Raw genomic sequence first — 18,881 nt, 5'->3', positions numbered from 1 at the left:
ACCCTTGAAACCCTTGGACAAGGGTTTTTGTCCCAGACTATCAACACAACTGGAATATTTTGGATCCACACATTGAACTACTAATGGTCTTCGGAAATGATGTCTGAATATATTTTAGCAGACTTTTAAATTGTTCATATGAGGTTTTCATTTTATGTTGGTCAGGGAAGGGGGGGAAATATAAATGGAGACTGTAACAAAGATTGGCATGAAAAAGTGGGCAATAAGAGATGGACTGTGGTCCAGTCCGGTTATGTGGACCCTCAGCAAAGATGAATAATGTCAGAAACACCAGTTTTATTGTTTCACTGTGTTTTTTAATTTATGTATTTAATATAACTGAAAATGAATAAGAAACCTGTAACAGATGATAAAACACATTAACACACAGATTACATAATAACACAAACAATCATACTGGCAGTGATTGCTTGTACTAAATTAAAATCCATTAAGAATGCGGTATTTATTTAAGGTTATTTTTCTTTACACTTTCAGTTGGCATGCGCTTTTCAAACATTACTTTTAAACTATTTAATATAGCAGTTATTCCATTCACTCACTCACATCTTTAATAGTTTTTGAGCTGTTGGTGAAAAATGTGTTCATGACAGTGCAGATTTCACTCATTTTGTGTAAGTTTAAGCATGTAACGATTTGGTTATTTTTAATACAAAAAAGAGTTTGAAATCATGCTTTCATGCTATTTATGCCTTTTTTGTTGCTTTTTTTAAAAACTTATTCTTTTTAAACTGTATTTATTTTTTTAAAACTGTATTTATTCTTGTAGAGGCTGTAGAGGCAGGTGAGAAACAGTATTTCATTTCAGGCTGAGTAACACCATACGAAATGACAATAAACTTCTTGAGTCTTGAGTCTTGAAATTAAGTTAGACTTGTGTTTTTAAATGAACCACCCTATGTTGTGTAGCTTTCTGGATTTTATACTTATTGGACTACATACTTATTTACTATATAGGCTATACAGTACATAAAATCCAAATTTGCATGTTTTATATAACTGAAATGTTTAATTATATGGGCTAAAGAAAATAAGAAAGTTATAGAGTATATTTATATGAACCATGTGTATACTTACTGCATTTGATGTATTTTGACGATATATAATGCATATTACAGAATGTAACACCTGCATGTGTGTAAAAGCCTTTGATTTTGCTACCACATTCGATTTCCATGCCACCCTCATACCAGCCTAAGAAAATTTCTCTAGATCTGCCCCTGGAGAAGAATGTTCACTATTAGTGCTATATGGATTGATATTGCTACTATAGATGCTTAAGGGACTAGAAAGAGAGAGCATATTTCTCCTGTTTTGGCTTCCCTTCATTGGCTTCCTGTTAAATCCAGAATTGAATTCAAAATCCTGCTCCTCACATACAAGGTCTTAAATAATCAGGCCCCATCATATCTTAATGACCTTGTAGTACCATATCACCCTATTAGAGCACTTCGCTCTCGCTCTGCAGGCCTACTTGTTGTTCCTAGAGTATTTAAAAGTAGAATGGGAGGGAGAGCCTTCAGTTTTCAGGCCCCTCTTCTGTGGAACCAGCTTCCAGTTTGGATTCGGGAGACAGACACTATCTCTACTTTCAAGATTAGGCTTCAAACTTTCCTTTTTGCTAAAGCATATAGTTAGGGCTGGACCAGGTGACCCTGAATCCTCCCTTAGTTATGCTGGAATAGACGTAGGCTGCCGGGGGATTCCCATGATGCATTGAGTTTTTCCTTTCCAGTCACCTTTCTCACTCACTATGTGTTAATAGACCTCTCTGCATTGAATCATATCTGTTATTAACCTCTGTCTCTCTTCCACAGCATGTCTTTTATCCTGTCTTCCTTCTCTCACCCCAACCGGTCGCAGCAGATGGCCCCGCCCCTCCCTGAGCCTGGTTCTGCCGGAGGTTTCTTCCTGTTAAAAGGGAGTTTTTCCTTCCCACTGTCACCAAAGTGCTTGCTCATAGGGGGTCATATGATTGTTGGGTTTTTCTCTGTATCTATGAAGCGCCTTGAGGCGACTTTTGTTGTGATTTGGCGCTATATAAATAAAATTGAATTGAATTAAGGCTGAGCTCATTTCAAATATTTCATACTCCTAATCAATTCCTCATATTCTATTAAATCAGTGCCTGTAGTGGCTGTTTTGTGAGGACCACATAACTCTGAAAAACAGCTGTTAAAAATTTCATTATTGGTCTACTGGAAAACGGAACTTTACTTTGATGATCTGCGTTCTTTCTTGTATTCTCTGTTAAACAGCACCAGAGTGAGACCTCTTCACTTTCTACTCTTCTCTGACGTGTGAGCTGACGTCGAGCTGGTGCCACGTCATCAGTCACTCCGTAACTAACAACATCAAACATGGCGGCGTCTGTCCGGGAGAAGCAGACAGGTTTGTTAAAATGTTTTCTTTCCTTCGTTAGCATTATATCAGGCGAAAGACAGCAGCGCTGACGGTCTGTGGAGAGGTCCACCAACCCGAAGTCTGACTGAGATACCATTCCCCCTCTTAAATAGCTGACAAACTAAACTACGCGCTAAACTAACAGGGGCTGAGCTACTTCATTAATGTTCCTGTTTCACTATTTATAGCGGAACTCGTTCATTTTTCCTATATTTACAGACACGTTAACTTGTCAACCACACTGTTAAATTATTTACCCAAAGTTAACCCGTCGTCCTGTCAGCTATCAGTGCTGCTAGCTCTACTACGGTAGAAATAGCTACGGATAGCTAGCCTCCTGCTAACTGTGAAGAAAGCCTTAAGCTATTTCTAGTTTCTAGCTTCATATACACTGGATGAATCCTCTCGTCATCATGTGATTATACTCTTATGGTTTCAGTAAGCTTTGTTGTTTGGATCAGTTTATTGTTGTATTGCTTTTTAATATTATTTATTAATATTAAATATTGGATGGACAGGAGAATGTGGATGTCTTATTCTTGCATATACTTTTTTTTATTCAAGTACATTTATTGAATATTTTTGTGGGCAGTCTGGTCAGTGAATAAAGAGATTTATCAATGTGTGATCTAGAGCTGCAGTGATTAGTGGGATTATCAAATCGATAGCTGGCAAAAAATAAAGCTAGCTGTTTACTGCAGTCCCAGAGGACTGCATTAGTAGTCTAGTTTCAAGTTAATAAATATTTTCTCTATGAAATGCTCAGAGAAATGTTTCCACACACTAAAATCACATCCTACAGAATTTCGTTTTTAGTCAAAAGTGCAACAGTTAGTCAATTATGATTATCATAGCAGATAGTCATTATTGATATTTTAAAGAAACAAATGTGACAAATAAAGCCTAAAATGCAAAGATTTTAGGCTTTATTTTGTCATATGGCATGCCATATCCCCAGGCTCGTTTCACTATTAAAAAAAAAGCATGTTAAACCCTTGACATATTTCAGAAGAGTATTTGTTGAGATGTCTAAAACAACATTTTGATTACAGAAACAACTGCTTCTCAGTTAAGCTACTATTAATGGAGCAGTATTTATTAGCCATGTGGATACTGATCTGGTTGTGTGTGCCCTAACATAAAAGTTTCTGTGTTGCATTTCTGCAGTCGCTTTGAAGCGAATGTTGAACTTCAATGCACCTCCTCTGAAGAACACTGCAGCTGAGCCAGTATGGAAGGTAAGTCACTTTGACAGTGCAGTAACTCAACAGGCGTCAAGGAAAAACATCCAGCCTGAAATCATGACTTAAATACTGAGACTCATACTCGCCGTGCATAAATGCTCAATGTCTTCAGAAAATGCAGTGTGCTGCATTGTGTGTTAAATCTTATTTAGGATTAACTCAGCCTCATAAAATCCACATCCTGTGTTTCTAAGAGGAGTTGAAGGGACAGTGTACGTGCTTACTGTGTAATGAAGAATGTCATGCTTTTCAAGGTGAACTCAAAGTTTAATAAATAAATACATAATAATTCTATAGTTCACATAGGCCATGTAGTCAACCTAAGCCACAATGCTGGCAAATCAGCTGATGTCAGTGCCAGCCCACATCCCCAACTCAATCTTTCATGCTGTTAATCAGTGTATGTATGTATCAGTAGTTCACCCTCAGATCTGCATTCCACTAGCAATCACTGCTTTCACATGCCAGACTTTTCACACAGTGAAAGCAGTCACATAAATAAGTGTTGTGTGGTTTATCAGTAAGACTTTGTATTTGTGATTTCTGCCTGGGTCAGAAAAAGTCTTTTGATCTCTGCCTTTTCTGCAGGTGTTAATATATGACCGGTTTGGCCAAGACATCATCTCCCCACTGCTGTCTGTCAAAGAGCTCCGAGACATGGGCATCACTCTGCATCTGTAGGACACACACACACACACACACACACACACACACACACACACACACACACACACAGAGCTGTTTTAAGAGAACAGCAAAACAAAATATTACATAATCAAAAATAATCATAATCATCGGTAATCACCACAAAGCCAGCTGGTCACATGCTCCTCTCAGAGAAGGCACTGGAGAGTCACCTCAGCTGTTTACCTCGGTTTAAATATGCTGTGGTTTTGGCACCAAAACTTTCACACACTTTTTCTGAAATCAGTTGTGTATAACAAAAAACTTGCTGTTATATAATCATTATAGAAATTCATAAATAGATTCAAAATATGAATGAATTAATACATTTCTTCAGTTGAATCTGTGAAAATAATAATTGCTAAAAATGTTTCATTTTCCTAGCAAAATATAAAGAAACAAGAGTTTTGCACAACATTGTAGCAGTTGATTATGGGGCAGCTGTTTCCCAAATTTTACTTTTTGCAGTTTTTAACAGAGAAAAAATTTTGTGTGTGTGTGTGTGTGTGTGTGTGTGTGTGTGTGTGTGTTCAGGCTGCTTCATTCAGACAGAGATCCTATTCCAGATGTTCCTGCTATTTATTTCGTCATGCCCACAGAGGAGAACATCGACAGGATTTGTCAGGTGATCGCACACAGTAACTCATTAAGCTGCACTCAGCTCTTTGCCTGAGTGCGTTTATCTACTCTGGGAATTACAGAAGAGTTCCTTTCAGAAGTTGCAGGACCAAAACCATGAGCTAAAAGACGCTAAAAGCTCAAATCATTTTTCAGTTATCCCGTTTAATTTTCATCTGTCATTAAAGTTTGGTAAAAACATTGACAATCCCAGCTTTATTCGTTTATTCGTCCGCCTTTCTGGAGCTTGACCTTTCCTTTTTATTGAGAAATGATTTATCATTTTTCTGTGTTTGTGTCATCTGTGAGGAAAGCTCACGGCTTTCCTTCTTAAATTTAAGCCCAAGTTTCTGTGTTTTTGTGATTTGATGAGTTCATTAACCTCCTAATGCCTCTTTAACTCTTGAACTCTTTAATTGCATGAATCTTTAATTTCTCTTTGCTATTTGGGTTGATTGTGCAAAATTTAATATTGTGGTCTAGACATCCCAAAATGTGATGTCCACATATGTGGACGACAGGTTCTTAGAGGTTAAAAATGCAGCAGCAAAATATTGTTATTATCATTTATCATCTTTTAGCAACTGATGATACTCAGCATCCCACACTGGAATATTTTCTGGATTTTTGTTGTCAGAATACTCTAATACAGAACTTGCTTGCAATAAAGAACCAAGTACTGCTGCTTGGTGTGGAGGGAAAACAGAACTTGATGAATTGATCCCGATTCTTAAAGGATGTCTTGGTTCTGTTGTGTCATGTCATTTTTTTAAAATTGTGGCACATATAGTGTGGACACTTAGGGATGATCTTGAGCTCTGGAAACATTTTTGTTGATTATTTAACGATCCAATAATCAGTACTTGTCAGACTGAGATATTTTGGCCTACTACGCACTAATTTTTAGAAATGCAGTGTTCATCATATTCGCAATCTCATCATTGTGTGTGTGCGTGTGTGTGTGTGTGTGTGTGTGCGTGTGTGTGTGTGTGTGTGTGTGTGTGTGTGTGTGTAGGACTTGAGGAACCAGCTGTATGAGTCATACTATCTGAACTTCATCTCTGCCATCAGTAGAAGTAAATTGGAGGACATTGCCAGTGCCGCATTGGCTGCTAACGCTGTTACCCAAGTCACCAAGGTTACGTTCTTTCTGTGTTTATGAAGCACTCCTTTTTGGTGCAGTGACAACTAAATAAATGTTTAAAATGCAAAAATATTTCAATAAGGCAATGACAATTTATTAAATAACAAAAAAATTAGCAACATTTGACAAATGTAAATATTAAAAGGTTTATTTGATTTTTTTACTTTTGCTTTTATTACTATCATTATTATTATTATTATTGCTAGATTGTGGTCATTATTTTTGCTTCCTTCTCTTTGCAACCTTGCGGGATAATTTATATCAGCTCAGTAACACAGGTTTTGTAATAGATTCACCGAGCAGGTGTAACATTATTGTGTCCAGCACTAATTAATCAGGCTGATATCTGTTTGTGTTTCAGGTGTTTGATCAGTATCTAAACTTTATCACTTTGGAAGATGATATGTTCATCCTCTGCCATCAAAATAAGGAGCTCATTTCCTACCATGGTAAAACAAAGACACACACACACACACACACACACACACACACACACACACACACACACACACCTTTCTGTCTTTGTGATCTAAATCTACAGTTTCCCGTTATTTCTACAACTCTGATTTTCCTCTGACAGAGTGATTGGAACAGATACTCTTTTGTCACAAAAAACATTCATGAAGTTTGGTTCTTTTATGACTTTATTATGGGTTAACAGAAAAAAGTGATCACATCTGCTGGGTCAAAAATATACATACAGCAACATGAATTAGCAATTTTGGTGACTTAGAAAGTTGTCAGTGAAATGAGCTTCATAGCATAGCCTCTTAACTTCTTGTGAGTGATTATGAGTGACTACAGCTGGTGACTTCTCTGAGGCCAGTTAAATAGGGCTCATTGGATACAAACGCTACAATGGGGACAGTCAAAGGAGCTCAGCATGGACCAAATTATTGACTTGAACAAGTCAGGAAAGTCACTTGGGGCCATTTCAAAGCAGCTGCAGGTCCCAAAAGCAACAGTGCAAACAATTGTTTGTAAGTATAAAGTGCATGGCACTGTTTTGTCACTGCCACGATCAGAAAAAAAAACGCAAGCTGTCATCTGCTGCTGAGGGAAAAATGGTCTGGAGGGTGAAGAGTCAACCGAGAATCACCAAAAAGCATATCTGCCAAGAATTAGAAGCTGCTGGAACACAGGTGTCATTGTCCACAGTCAAACGTGTTTTGCATCTCCATGGACTGAGAGGCTGCCGTGCAAGAAGGAAGCCCTTGCTCCAAAAGCAGCACCTTAAGGCTCGACTGAAGTTTGCTGCTGATCACATGGACAAAGATAAGACCTTCTGGAGGAAAGTTCTGTGGTCAGACGAAACAAAAATCTAGCTTTTTGGCCACAATGCCCAGCAATATGTTTGGAGGAGAAAAGGTGAGGCCTTTAACCCCAAGAACACCATGCCTACAATCAAGCATGGTGGTGGTAGTTTGATCCTGTGGGGCTGTTTTGCTGCCAATGGAACTGGTGCTTTACAGAGAGTAAATGGGATAATGAAGAAGGAGGATTACCTTCAAATTCTTCAACATAACCTAAAATCATCAGCCCGACGGTTGGGTCTTGGGCGCAGTTGGGTGTTCCAACAGGACAGTGACCCCAAACACACATCAGAAGTGGTAAAGGAATGGCTAAATCAGGCTAGAATAAGGGTTTTAGAATGGCCTTCCCAAAGTCCTGACTTAAAGCTCATTAAAAACATGGGGACAATGCTGAAGAAACAAGTCCATGTCAGAAAGCCATCAAATTTAACTGAACTGCACCAATTCTGTCAAGAGGAGTGGTCAAAGATTCAACCAGAAGCTTGTGGATGGCTACCAAAAGCACCTAATTGAAGTGAAAATGGCTAAGGGACATGTAACCAAACATTAGCACTGCTGTATGTATATTTTTGACCCAGCAGATGTGATCACTTTTTTCTGTTAACCCATAATAAAGTCATAAGAGAACCAAACTTCATGAATGTTTTTTGTGATAAAGAAGTATCTGTTCCAATCACTCTATCAGAGGAAAATCAGAGTTGTAGAAATAACAGGAAACTCAAGAGAGCCTTGATATTATGTTCTTTACAAGTGCATGTAAACTTTTGACCACAACTGTAAGTTGAAGCTTAAAACCAAATCTGAAGCTTCAAACAGCATTTTGATGTTGTGAGGTTTTTAGATGTATATTATTGTTTTCTAATAAAATAATTTATTTGAAACATTTTATTGAGTCACGTTTCAAAGTGCTTCACGGAAGAAGCTAAATAGGAAGATCAGAAAATCAAGTGACAATATAAGAGATAAAAGTATATGATAGTGATGTACACACACGAAGAAGTCCTTCAAAAGTACTTGGCAATCCATAGTTGTCATGCCAGACTTGGTGGGCAAAACAGTTCAGCAGTTCTTTATTCTCCAGCCCTCCTTTGAATATCTTTGAGTTTAAAAATGCCAGATAGTTACTGTGCTATTGAATGCACTACTCACTATGTATTTATAACTGTCAGAGGGGCGTAGAGTATGGCACCAACATGTGAGCATACATCTCCTAACCCTTTCCTACGGGTTTACCTGACCTGGAAAAATACTCACTCAGCTTTACTGAATGAATACTATAGGAACTTTTTTTCTGAAAGTCCAAGTCAACAAAATGTAAGATTTACGTGTGGCAGTTTGTTTAATCTAGCTATGTAGCACTTACCTGTGTTTTAATGAACAATTTAATGCTCCTCACCCCCCACGTGGTGGCATTATTTCATCCAAATATACATTTACAGAAACCAGAGAGCTCCAGTACAGCACCCACAGCCTGAGGACAAGATGTTTTGACAACATAATTTTTCCCCTCCCTTTCCAAACCAGTGAGCACTGTCAGTAGCAGATGTCACAGCCACAGCAATTGCTTTTTCTCCAGCACAGTTTGCAGCAAATTGCAGACCGCAAACCTTAGTAAATTGGGTTTGTGCGATTCATTTATACTGTTCTTCTAAAAACTTTTGCCCTCTCAAGCGGAAACATATGTATGGAAATACATGGAATTAAAGTACAAAACACAACGTGTTGCTTTAGGAAATTCTGACAGGACCTTTTTTTGGTCATCATTTTTGTGGGTCTTGTTTTTTTGAGTTATTATGATAAAAGCAGCCAGGAGATGACAGCAAAGTAGAACAGAGCAGGGTAAGGGCAAATACTACAAATAACCCGGAGCACATTAGAACCTGGACCGCTGTGTTCACTTCATGGCATATACATCACCTGCTTGGCACTAGGGCTGCCACAAACGATTATTTTGATAGTCGACTAGTCACCGATTATTTTTGCGATTAGTCGACTAATCAGATCATCATCCATTAGACGTAAAACTACAGCTTATTGCACCAGCAGCATCTGCTCTTATATAACTATCATTAGCTTACAGCTTTAAGTGTTTAAGGTCTGTGCTAACTAAAAATAAAGACAAGATGATAGTTTATTAAATTTTAATGAAATTTGCAGATTGTTTCAGTGAAGTTTAATAAACTCCTTGCCATCTAAAATATAACAGGACACTGGAGTATATTCTGGAGCATCTCACACTTCTGATAATCAGTTGTCTGCTTGACGTTTATTCAGCTGTGTAAAAACTATAACTTTAATCTCAGCCAAACCGATTTACTCTGGAACAAATAAAATACTAAAAAAAAAAAAAGCCAAACAATAACATTTTAAGTTATCTAAGTGACTCATATATATTTAACCTGAGTAGCGAAAGACGGCGGTGGGTTTGAAAACGATTTGCGGGGAGTCCGGTGTTCTCAGGGCGCTAGTGAGCCTAGCCCCCGGCTCGCTAACGAGCTAGTGGGTAACAGATGTCTCCGAAAACGTCGGAGCGCTTTTGAAAATATGTGGTGTCCTGATAAACTGAGCAGATATTTGAGGTTTACACAGCTACATTCTCGCCTGAAAATATGTTAAACGTTTATTTTGTGACCCAGAAAGAATAATAAGAGTAACATTAAAACTAACTAGCTGCCGCCATTGTTGGAAACTGCGCTGGGCCGCGCTATGAATTCTGGGACACAGCTGCTTCTTCTTCTTCGGGGTTTAACGGTAGCTGACATCCTTGTACATGCAATGCTGCCATCTTCTGTTTCAGTCCGTTATTACACTCTTAAATCCTGCCACTTATTCCTGCGTCTTTTGTGATCTTACAAAGTTTCAAACGACGCGTCGACTATTAAATCAGTCGTCGACGATTTTGATAGTCGACGTAATCGTGACTAGTCGACAAATCGTGGCAGCCCTACTTGGCACACTGAGCTAAACAATGACCCTAACACTAAAAGAGGGTTACATGCTGGTGCAGACCATTAGCAAATCTGTCCCCGAGACTACTGAGGTGCCTTCACCTGCCTCGTCTGAAATCATTATTTCACTTATCCATTTAAATCTACTTAGATTTAATTGAAGTGTAATAATATTTTAATTTAAAGGTTCTGCTAAAATATCAGCAGGATATTTCACATTGCAGAAGTAGTTTGTGATGAACTGATCTAAGATTGTGACAAATGGTGGTTTATTGCACATAATTCAGTATAAACCTGAAATCCATGTATTAAGAGTTAAGCTATCAGGTGTGTAGATTAGCAAAAGAACACAACACATTATGTGTCATAAAACCCTGATGGATATGTATGTGTAAAGAGGAGTATCTTGTCTTGTATTTCATATTATGTGTACTGACATTTATTAAATTCAAAGGAAATAGTATGACATACAGACAGCTTTAGTCACTGAAACTTGAATGACCAACACAAACACACTTATATATATAGTGAGCATAGCTTCCTATACTAGACGTAATATAATGACTAGAAGAGACATGTTGTTTTAGCTGCCACCTTTTCTACTTAAATAAACACAGAGTAAGTGTTTCTGCTTTGCCTGTTTTTTCACTCCTGTGCAGCCATCAACAGGGCAGACATCCAGGACACAGACATGGAGGCCATCATGGACACCATTGTAGACAGTCTTTTCTGTTTCTTCGTCACTCTTGGTGAGTGTGGCTCATAGAATGACAGCCAAGGCAAATATCTGATATCTGTGTGCTTACAAATTCACCTGGATTTCACAATGTTTATTTTTTTAGCTGAAGCATTTTTTTTCAGTTGGGTGTGTTACTGTTACAGTCCACTAGATGGTAATACAATCTTTTTTTATTATCGGGGTAAAAACTCCTCAACTTGTCAAACTCCCTCGACTCTGTCAAAACCACAGTAGCTTTGCTAGTTTACAGTAAGGACAAATTGGCACAATACCACAGTGGCCAAAGTATGTAGATGGGAGTGGAAATCTCTTAGTTTTCTGTTAACGATTTATAATCACAAATGCAATCAGTCCTCTTCACTAATGTAGTATATACAGTAATACTGTTTCACACATGGCAATTTAGATCAGTGAAAACCAGCCAAAGAAGAATGAATAAGCTTTTCATGTAATGGTGAACTCTTTTGTCAGAATTTTCTGGGGATTGTGTGTTGGTCTGTAGGTTGGGACAGCTATTCACTGGGTCGATCTGAAAGTTCAGTTAGAAAGTTAGACTAACTCTCTGACTCTGTCAGTAAAACTGACCTTTTAGAGTCAATTTTTCTTTGTAAAACTGGTCTCAACATTTTTAGACCACAATAGTCAGTATAGTATTTGAAGGTTTTTTTGACAACCTTAAGTTACCTGTAACTCACTATTTGCACATCATTCTTATTAAATAGTGGCTCAACATTGAACCAAGTAGTGATGCTTCATTGGAAGAAAACATCTCTCTGAATTCTATTTGTCTGTAAACCATTTTAACCTTCTAATTTAGGGATTCTGTTGATAAAGATGTGTATCTCTTTGGCAATTGGCATTATTATTTTTTTTGTTGTTGTTAAGTTTAATGAGACTTCATTAAAGTGTATTGTTGTTGACCAGGTGCGGTTCCTATCATCCGCTGTCCTAGAGGAAACGCAGCAGAAATGGTTGCTGTGGTGAGTCCACTCTAACATGTAAAAACTGCTCATTGTATCTCAAGGTATTCCTTCCACTGCCCACCTATGACCTCAGTTGAGACTAGCAGAGTCCCATCCCCACTATATTGCATGTTGATGGGAACCTGCTCTTCCTCTCCTGAGTCGTTTGCCAGAAACATTTCAAGGCCGACCAAAAGTCTTGCTCTGTGACCTCAACGAACTCTTCCCACACCCCAGTTTTTGCCTTGGCTGCTGCCTTGGCTGCTGCCTTGGCTGCTGCCTTGGCTGCGCTCCGCTTAGCTTGCCAGTACCTGTCAGTATCCTCCGGAGTCCCTCAAGTTAACCATGTTTAATAGGACGACTCCTTTAGCTTGAAAGCTCTCTTCACCTCCAGTGTCTACCATCTGGTTTGGGAGTTACCACCACAACAGGCACCATCCCCCTTGCAGCCGCTGCTCCGTACAGCCATGTCAGCAATGGAAGTACAGAACATGTTCCACTCAGATTCAGTGGCCTCAAGTACTAGCCCAGACTCCTCCTCCACTAGCTACCTATTCCAGTTACCCAAAGCAGAGTTTCAGCAACTGGGGATCGGACCATGGTCTCTGGCTTCAAATGTTACCAAATCCACATTCCACTGGATCTCTATTACCCCTTCTACAGGTGGTGGGTCCATAGAAGGGGTGGCCCATATGGCTTATTTAGGCTGAGCCCTTCCAGGCCCCAAGGGCTAACACCCAATCACTATATGCACGTTGATCCCCCTGGGCCTAGCTCCAACAAGAGGTTGCTCAGAAACCCAAATCTGGTTGTTTTGTTTTGTTGTTTTTGTGAACTGGAACAACATTTAGGTGAATAGTTTGTTTTAAAAAAAAATCATCCCTATGAATACCAGCATCCAAGATTTCCAACAAAAATAACACATTGGACAGAAAAATATTAAAGGCATTCACTTTAGTCATTATAATTTTGTGGAAATAGGAATGCTTTGTGTTGAATTGTGTACTTGTTTGTGTAGAAACTGGACAAAAAGCTCCGTGAGAACCTGCGTGATGCCAGAAACAGTCTGTTCACAGGAGACAGCATGACTGCTGGACAGTTCAGGTCAGCATTCTTAACGAATATGTTAGTTTCTGCAAAATTATAAATATTGGGAATATAAATCAGGTGATGCCATTTTTTCTTCTTTGTTTCAGTTATTATTTTAGTCTGTACCATTCTCATTCTGTAGTGTTGCTCAACTAGCATTAGCATGAGGAGTTAAATGGTAGAAAAACACACAGTATATACTGTATGTATTTATATTAGAGGAAGATCTAGATCGACTTTCAACATGTTAACATTAATGTTAACATTGACAATATTGCTTTAGATATCCACTGAATAAAAGGTAATCAGTATGGTTTACTTTAGTTTTTGAGTCCATGTGAGACTCTATCTCCCATCATGCAATATTTTTTCTCTGCCAGTTTAAATATTGGCCCTGTGTTTAACCACGCTCAGCAATATTATACTCTCCCCTCTAGCTTTCAGAGACCCCTGTTTGTCCTGGTAGATCGTAATGTGGACATGGCCACGCCCCTCCATCACACCTGGACCTACCAGGCGCTGATTCATGATGTGCTGGTAAGAAGTCACCTGTCTGAGAATGACCAGAAATACTTCTGCTTTTCCTTTTGTCTTTGAAGCTGCAAAACCATGTGGTACACAACAAATTTCATGGTGCCATCACCATCACAAACACAGTAGAGTCCATTTCATTGGCTGGATTCAGTGAAGGCGATTCCTAGCAGACTACAAACAGCTACAGCCTCTTTTGTTAGCACACCTGTCAATCAAAGAAGCCACTGCCATAACTTTAAACTTTCCAATATTCCATTGGATGAGTTTTTTAAAAAAGAAAGCAGTTATCCATTATTCAATTTTTAAGTGGGAAACTATCTATAGAGACCAAAACCTTTAACAAGTACTGGGCTGAAAACATTCTGTTTTTTGTCCTAAATTTGGACATTTTAAGATGGGGATTGGGGTCTGTGGGGATTAAATCGCTTCTGGAGTCAAACTCAATTGACTTTTAGAGAAACAGTAACTTTTAGCATGTCACTGGCCTCATTTTTCAGTCTCTGCTTGGTCTCTGACAAATGCTTCACAATTAGGGAAAATAAAAATGGAGCCGTTTTGCTTTCAGTTCTCAATGGTCATTTGAGTTTTGATGCTACTCAGTGCAGCATGTCAAAAGATTCTGTTACAAAAGAAGATTAAAGTTGTGTTAAGTTTGGGAATTCTAATTTCCATATAGTACGGAGAAATGAATGGACGATTCTTAGATTTCTCTACTGCGCTCATAGCTCCCATGGGTTAGCGACCTACCATCATTTTTCCTATGCTCTGTCCCTCCTCCTTGATACAAGCCCACAACACAAAGTCTGAAACTGACAAAAATCTAATTTGTAGCCGAAAAAAATTGAAACTGTTAAAAAAAAAAAAAAGAAAAAAGATTAGCATTAAAAAAACATTTCATTTTTTTCATATTAAGTGCACTTGATTATCTGCCCCTGACTATTATTTACCCCTTTAATTTCTATGGAAGCAGAAACGGTGTACCTAATTTCTAATATACTACTTTGGCATCTTGGCTTAATTTTTGTTAAATAATAAACAGGTGTAGTGTGTTGTATTTTTCAGTGGCTGTATTTAGCTGATTTTAAGAACTGCTAAGGACTGGATGTTTTTATTAATGTCCTAATATATAAAACCTTAGAACTGAAGGAGGGTGTATTTTGTTTTTCAGATGACTGTACGCACATTATGGGGGCTTACTGAATCATAGTCACATTTATATGACTGTCAGAAACGCATATCCCCATGTTCCCACAATGCACACAAATTCTCACACTAATTCTTGCCAGAGTGCTGTCAACTAGTGAGGTGTTGAGGTTAATACTGACAGCACTGGAATGTAGAGGTGAATGATGTATTATGTAATCAACACACACACACACAAATGTGCTTGCTCTCATAAAAGTTCAGCTTTTGCTAATAAAGCCCATAAACCATCACTCTTAAGGAGTCATTTGGTCTCATATTTATTCTTTATCACTTTCTCTTCAGAAAGTGTGTTAAGATTTTTAGAAAGTCAGATTTTTACATATCTGGTTAATATAGCACAAATAAACTTCTAGATCTGATCTGATTAATATGGGTAAGGCAGACCTCATTGCTGGATAGTGTAGGCGTCTATGAAAGCTGCTAGACAATACAAATAAAAAGTGTATATAAATGATAAAAGTAGCGTCAGAAGTTATCTCATCTAGCCTGCCTGACTTATGGATGTTATTAGTCAATTTTAGCTTAGTTTGTGTGGGAGTTATTTTGAAATTAGCATCTTGAAAGAAGTCTGAATCAGACACTTTACTATAACTTTTGAACATACTGATTTTTTGTTGGAAGATAAAAAGAAAAAGTGTCAGCCTGCTTTAGGATGGATTTCTGTTTGTGGCCTTGTTTTGCCAGTAAGTGCTGCATCAGTCCAGATGGCAGCATTGCCGACTCCACATCTCCGTCTCTATTTCCTGTAAACGTGACCACGCCCCCCCAACAGGAGACTGGATTGTAACACCAAGTGTTTGTTACTATGCCTCCTCTGTTTTCATGGTAACAATAATATTATGGTTCTTCTCAGCGTTTGGCGCCATTTAGTGTACTGGAATTAGCAACGATGTGCTGTAGGAAAGATTGTCTTTGCTCTGTAGCTCATTCCAATTTTCTTTAGCACACCAATACTTCTTCTCGGAATAGCTTTCCTGGATTCTTGATCAGGTTTTATAATAAAAAAATATATTCCAGAAAACTGGATTAGTTTTAGTTCTGTGATGAGCTCTAACATACCAAATTAACCGACTAACAGCAATAATCATAGCACTTGGACAAAATATTAGCCAACAATACTTAAAAAAAAAATGTTTTCCTGTGTCCACCAGGACTTCCATCTGAACAGGGTGGTGATGGAGGAGGGTATGGGGGCAGAGCCATCAGCTGGTGCTAGACCAAAGAAGAAGAGCAGGAAGACCTATGACTTGACTGCCGCTGACAAGTTCTGGCAGAAACACAAGGGCAGGTCAGTTCCCAAAGAGGTGGTGTTTTGTTTCAGTCTAGATCATCATCATTTAGAGTAAAAATGCTAACAACTCTAAATTAAACTTCATTCTTAAGAGGACTTCTTTGTTTTGTATGATGTTAAATGAAATATCTTTGACTTTTATGACATTTTTATTTTAGAAAATCTTTTTGGCTGTTTTCTGGCACCTGTTTTGAAATCTTTTAACAGAATAATCAGCAGAATAATCATAGAATTAAATTACATGTTGTTTCCCATATATTAGTTGTTCATTCATCTGTGAACATGTGAAAGCCTCTTTTCAGATTTTGCAAGTTTAAGTGCAACTAATATGTGTAAGATATAATTGAATGCATCCTTATAGTCCTGGTATTAAAGCTCAGTAACCGCTGAAAGTGCTTTTTACTGAACAATAAAAGCTAGGGCATTGACCAAATATTGAATGGACAGATGACCGCGTTAACGTGTGCTAATCCACCATCACGATTAACACGCTTTAAGTTTTTAACGCAATTAACCCATCTGGAGCGCAGAATAGACAAACTGCCCGAAATGCGTTGACAGAGACATTTCAAGGATTTTGAGTCATTCTGCACACCTGATTGGTTTATTGCATAAAAAATTTTAAGGTGACGGATTAATGCGAGTTAACATTAACAGCCCTACAATTTATCTTAACTTGGCACAGAAATGTGGGATTTGGGGCTAAATATTATTTGGACTAGGCATACCATTCCTGACATGTTTAAGGCCAGGATGCCACACTTCTTGGCCGTATTGATAGTGTTCATTTTAATCTCCTGGTTTTCCAGTACAGACATGACTTTTAAGGAAAGTTGATAAATTTTCAGTAGCGTTGGGAAGGTTAATATTCCCAACGCTTTATGTCCCATTTTTACTTTTCTAAAATCTGTATTTAATTTAAACAGACGACAGCAAAAACCTTTGTGTTACTATTTCTGGAGTCACACTGGAATAACTACAACAATGTTCAAACATTTTGCTATTTAAATTTGTATTGAGGAAGTGCTTTATTAGGTGCCAAACAGTAATAGGGTGTATGGATGTGTGTGTATCAGAACATTATAACATTGGTCTCTATGCTGATGATGTCTGAGTTTATCTGACTAACACTTCATCTTCTTTAGTGCCTTTTTCTTTTCTTTTTATTATACTGAATATCATTATAATATGGTTATTATAATTGGTTGTTTGTTACAGTCCATTCCCAGAGGTTGCAGAGTCAGTTCAGGAGGAGCTGGACACGTATAGAGCGCAGGAGGATGAAGTCAAACGGTTGAAAAGTATCATGGTAAGACTCACATATACAGCATGAGACTCAGTATGGTACAATCCAGCTCCAGTTTCACAGTGTTTGAGGCTTTGTCTGAGTCACAAAGTTAAGTCATATTCAGAGGTCAGTCACATCAGTTTTGAGTTTCAAGTCTAAGGTGATATGTCCAAGTTTATGTCCCAAGTTTTCAAGAGAATTTCCAGATCCCATGTCTAACCATCTGCTGTTGTACTTCAAGAAATTTAAGATGATATTGCATGGCAATCAAGGTTATAATCACAATACCTTACATGAAGACTATATGGCAGATTAGTCCTGATGCAGTCCTATTTAAGGCGGTTGTAAACACTACAGCATGATTTTGCATGCTACTTCTTGTGATGTCTGTTCTGACTGCAGGGCTTAGAGGGGGAAGATGAAGGAGCCATCAGCATGCTTTCAGACAACACAGCGAAGCTAACCTCTGCTGTCAGGTAATGAACAACACAGGGTAATTTAAATACAGTGGGGCAAAAAAGTATTTAGTCAGCCACCGATTGTGCAAGTTCCCCCACTTAAAATGATGACAGAGGTCAGTAATTTGCACCAGAGGTACACTTCAACTGTGAGAGACAGAATGTGAAAAAAAAATCCATGAATCCACATGGTAGGATTTGTAAAGAATTTATTCGTAAATCAGGGTGGAAAATAAGTATTTGGTCAATAACAAAAATACAACTCAATACTTTGTAACATAACCTTTGTTGGCAATAACAGAGGTCAAACATTTACTATAGGTCTTTACCAGGTTTGCACACACAGTAGCTGGTATTTTGGCCCATTCCTCCATGCAGATCTTCTCGAGAGCAGTGATGTTTTGGGGCTGTCGCCGAGCAACACGGACTTTCAAGTCCCGCCACAGATTTTCTATGGGGTTGAGGTCTGTAGACTGGCTAGGCCACTCCAGGACTTTCAAATGCTTCTTACGGAGCCACTCCTTTGTTGCCCGGGCGGTGTGTTTTGGATCATTGTCATGTTGGAAGACCCAGCCTCGTTTCATCTTCAAAGTTCTCACTGATGGAAGGAGGTTTTGGCTCAAAATCTCACGATACATGGCCCCATTCATTCTGTCCTTAACACGGATCAGTCGTCCTGTCCCCTTGGCAGAAAAACAGCTCCATAGCATGATGTTTCCACCCCCATGCTTCACAGTAGGTATGGTGTTCTTGGGATGCAACTCAGTATTCTTCTTCCTCCAAACACGACGAGTTGAGTTTATACCAAAAAGTTCTACTTTGGTTTCATCTGACCACATGACATTCTCCCAATCCTCTGCTGTATCATCCATGTGCTCTCTGGCAAACTTCAGACGGGCCTGGACATGCACTGGCTTCAGCAGCGGAACACGTCTGGCA

At 38.5% G+C, this 18,881-nt stretch overlaps 1 protein-coding gene across 1 annotated transcript in view; it reads left to right on the top strand.

The window, feature by feature from the left end:
- The first annotated feature begins 2,290 nt into the window (after positions 1-2,290).
- scfd1 (sec1 family domain containing 1) overlaps positions 2,291-18,881 on the top strand; it is a 36,797-nt gene continuing 20,206 nt past the window's right edge. Inside the window, exons 1-13 of the mRNA XM_014407597.3 lie at positions 2,291-2,412; positions 3,592-3,662; positions 4,257-4,345; positions 4,887-4,977; positions 5,986-6,108; positions 6,476-6,563; positions 11,035-11,124; positions 12,039-12,094; positions 13,095-13,180; positions 13,603-13,702; positions 16,057-16,193; positions 17,415-17,505; positions 17,887-17,960. Coding sequence (XP_014263083.1) covers positions 2,382-2,412; positions 3,592-3,662; positions 4,257-4,345; positions 4,887-4,977; positions 5,986-6,108; positions 6,476-6,563; positions 11,035-11,124; positions 12,039-12,094; positions 13,095-13,180; positions 13,603-13,702; positions 16,057-16,193; positions 17,415-17,505; positions 17,887-17,960 — 1,127 coding nt within the window. The 5' untranslated portion in view covers positions 2,291-2,381. The remainder of the gene's footprint in view (positions 2,413-3,591; positions 3,663-4,256; positions 4,346-4,886; positions 4,978-5,985; positions 6,109-6,475; positions 6,564-11,034; positions 11,125-12,038; positions 12,095-13,094; positions 13,181-13,602; positions 13,703-16,056; positions 16,194-17,414; positions 17,506-17,886; positions 17,961-18,881) is intronic.

Source organism: Maylandia zebra, linkage group LG19 (assembly GCF_041146795.1).
Source record: "Maylandia zebra isolate NMK-2024a linkage group LG19, Mzebra_GT3a, whole genome shotgun sequence".
NCBI lineage: Eukaryota > Metazoa > Chordata > Actinopteri > Cichliformes > Cichlidae > Maylandia > Maylandia zebra.
Note: the sequence above shows the minus strand (reverse complement) of the source record. Positions and strands in the feature narration are given on the sequence as shown.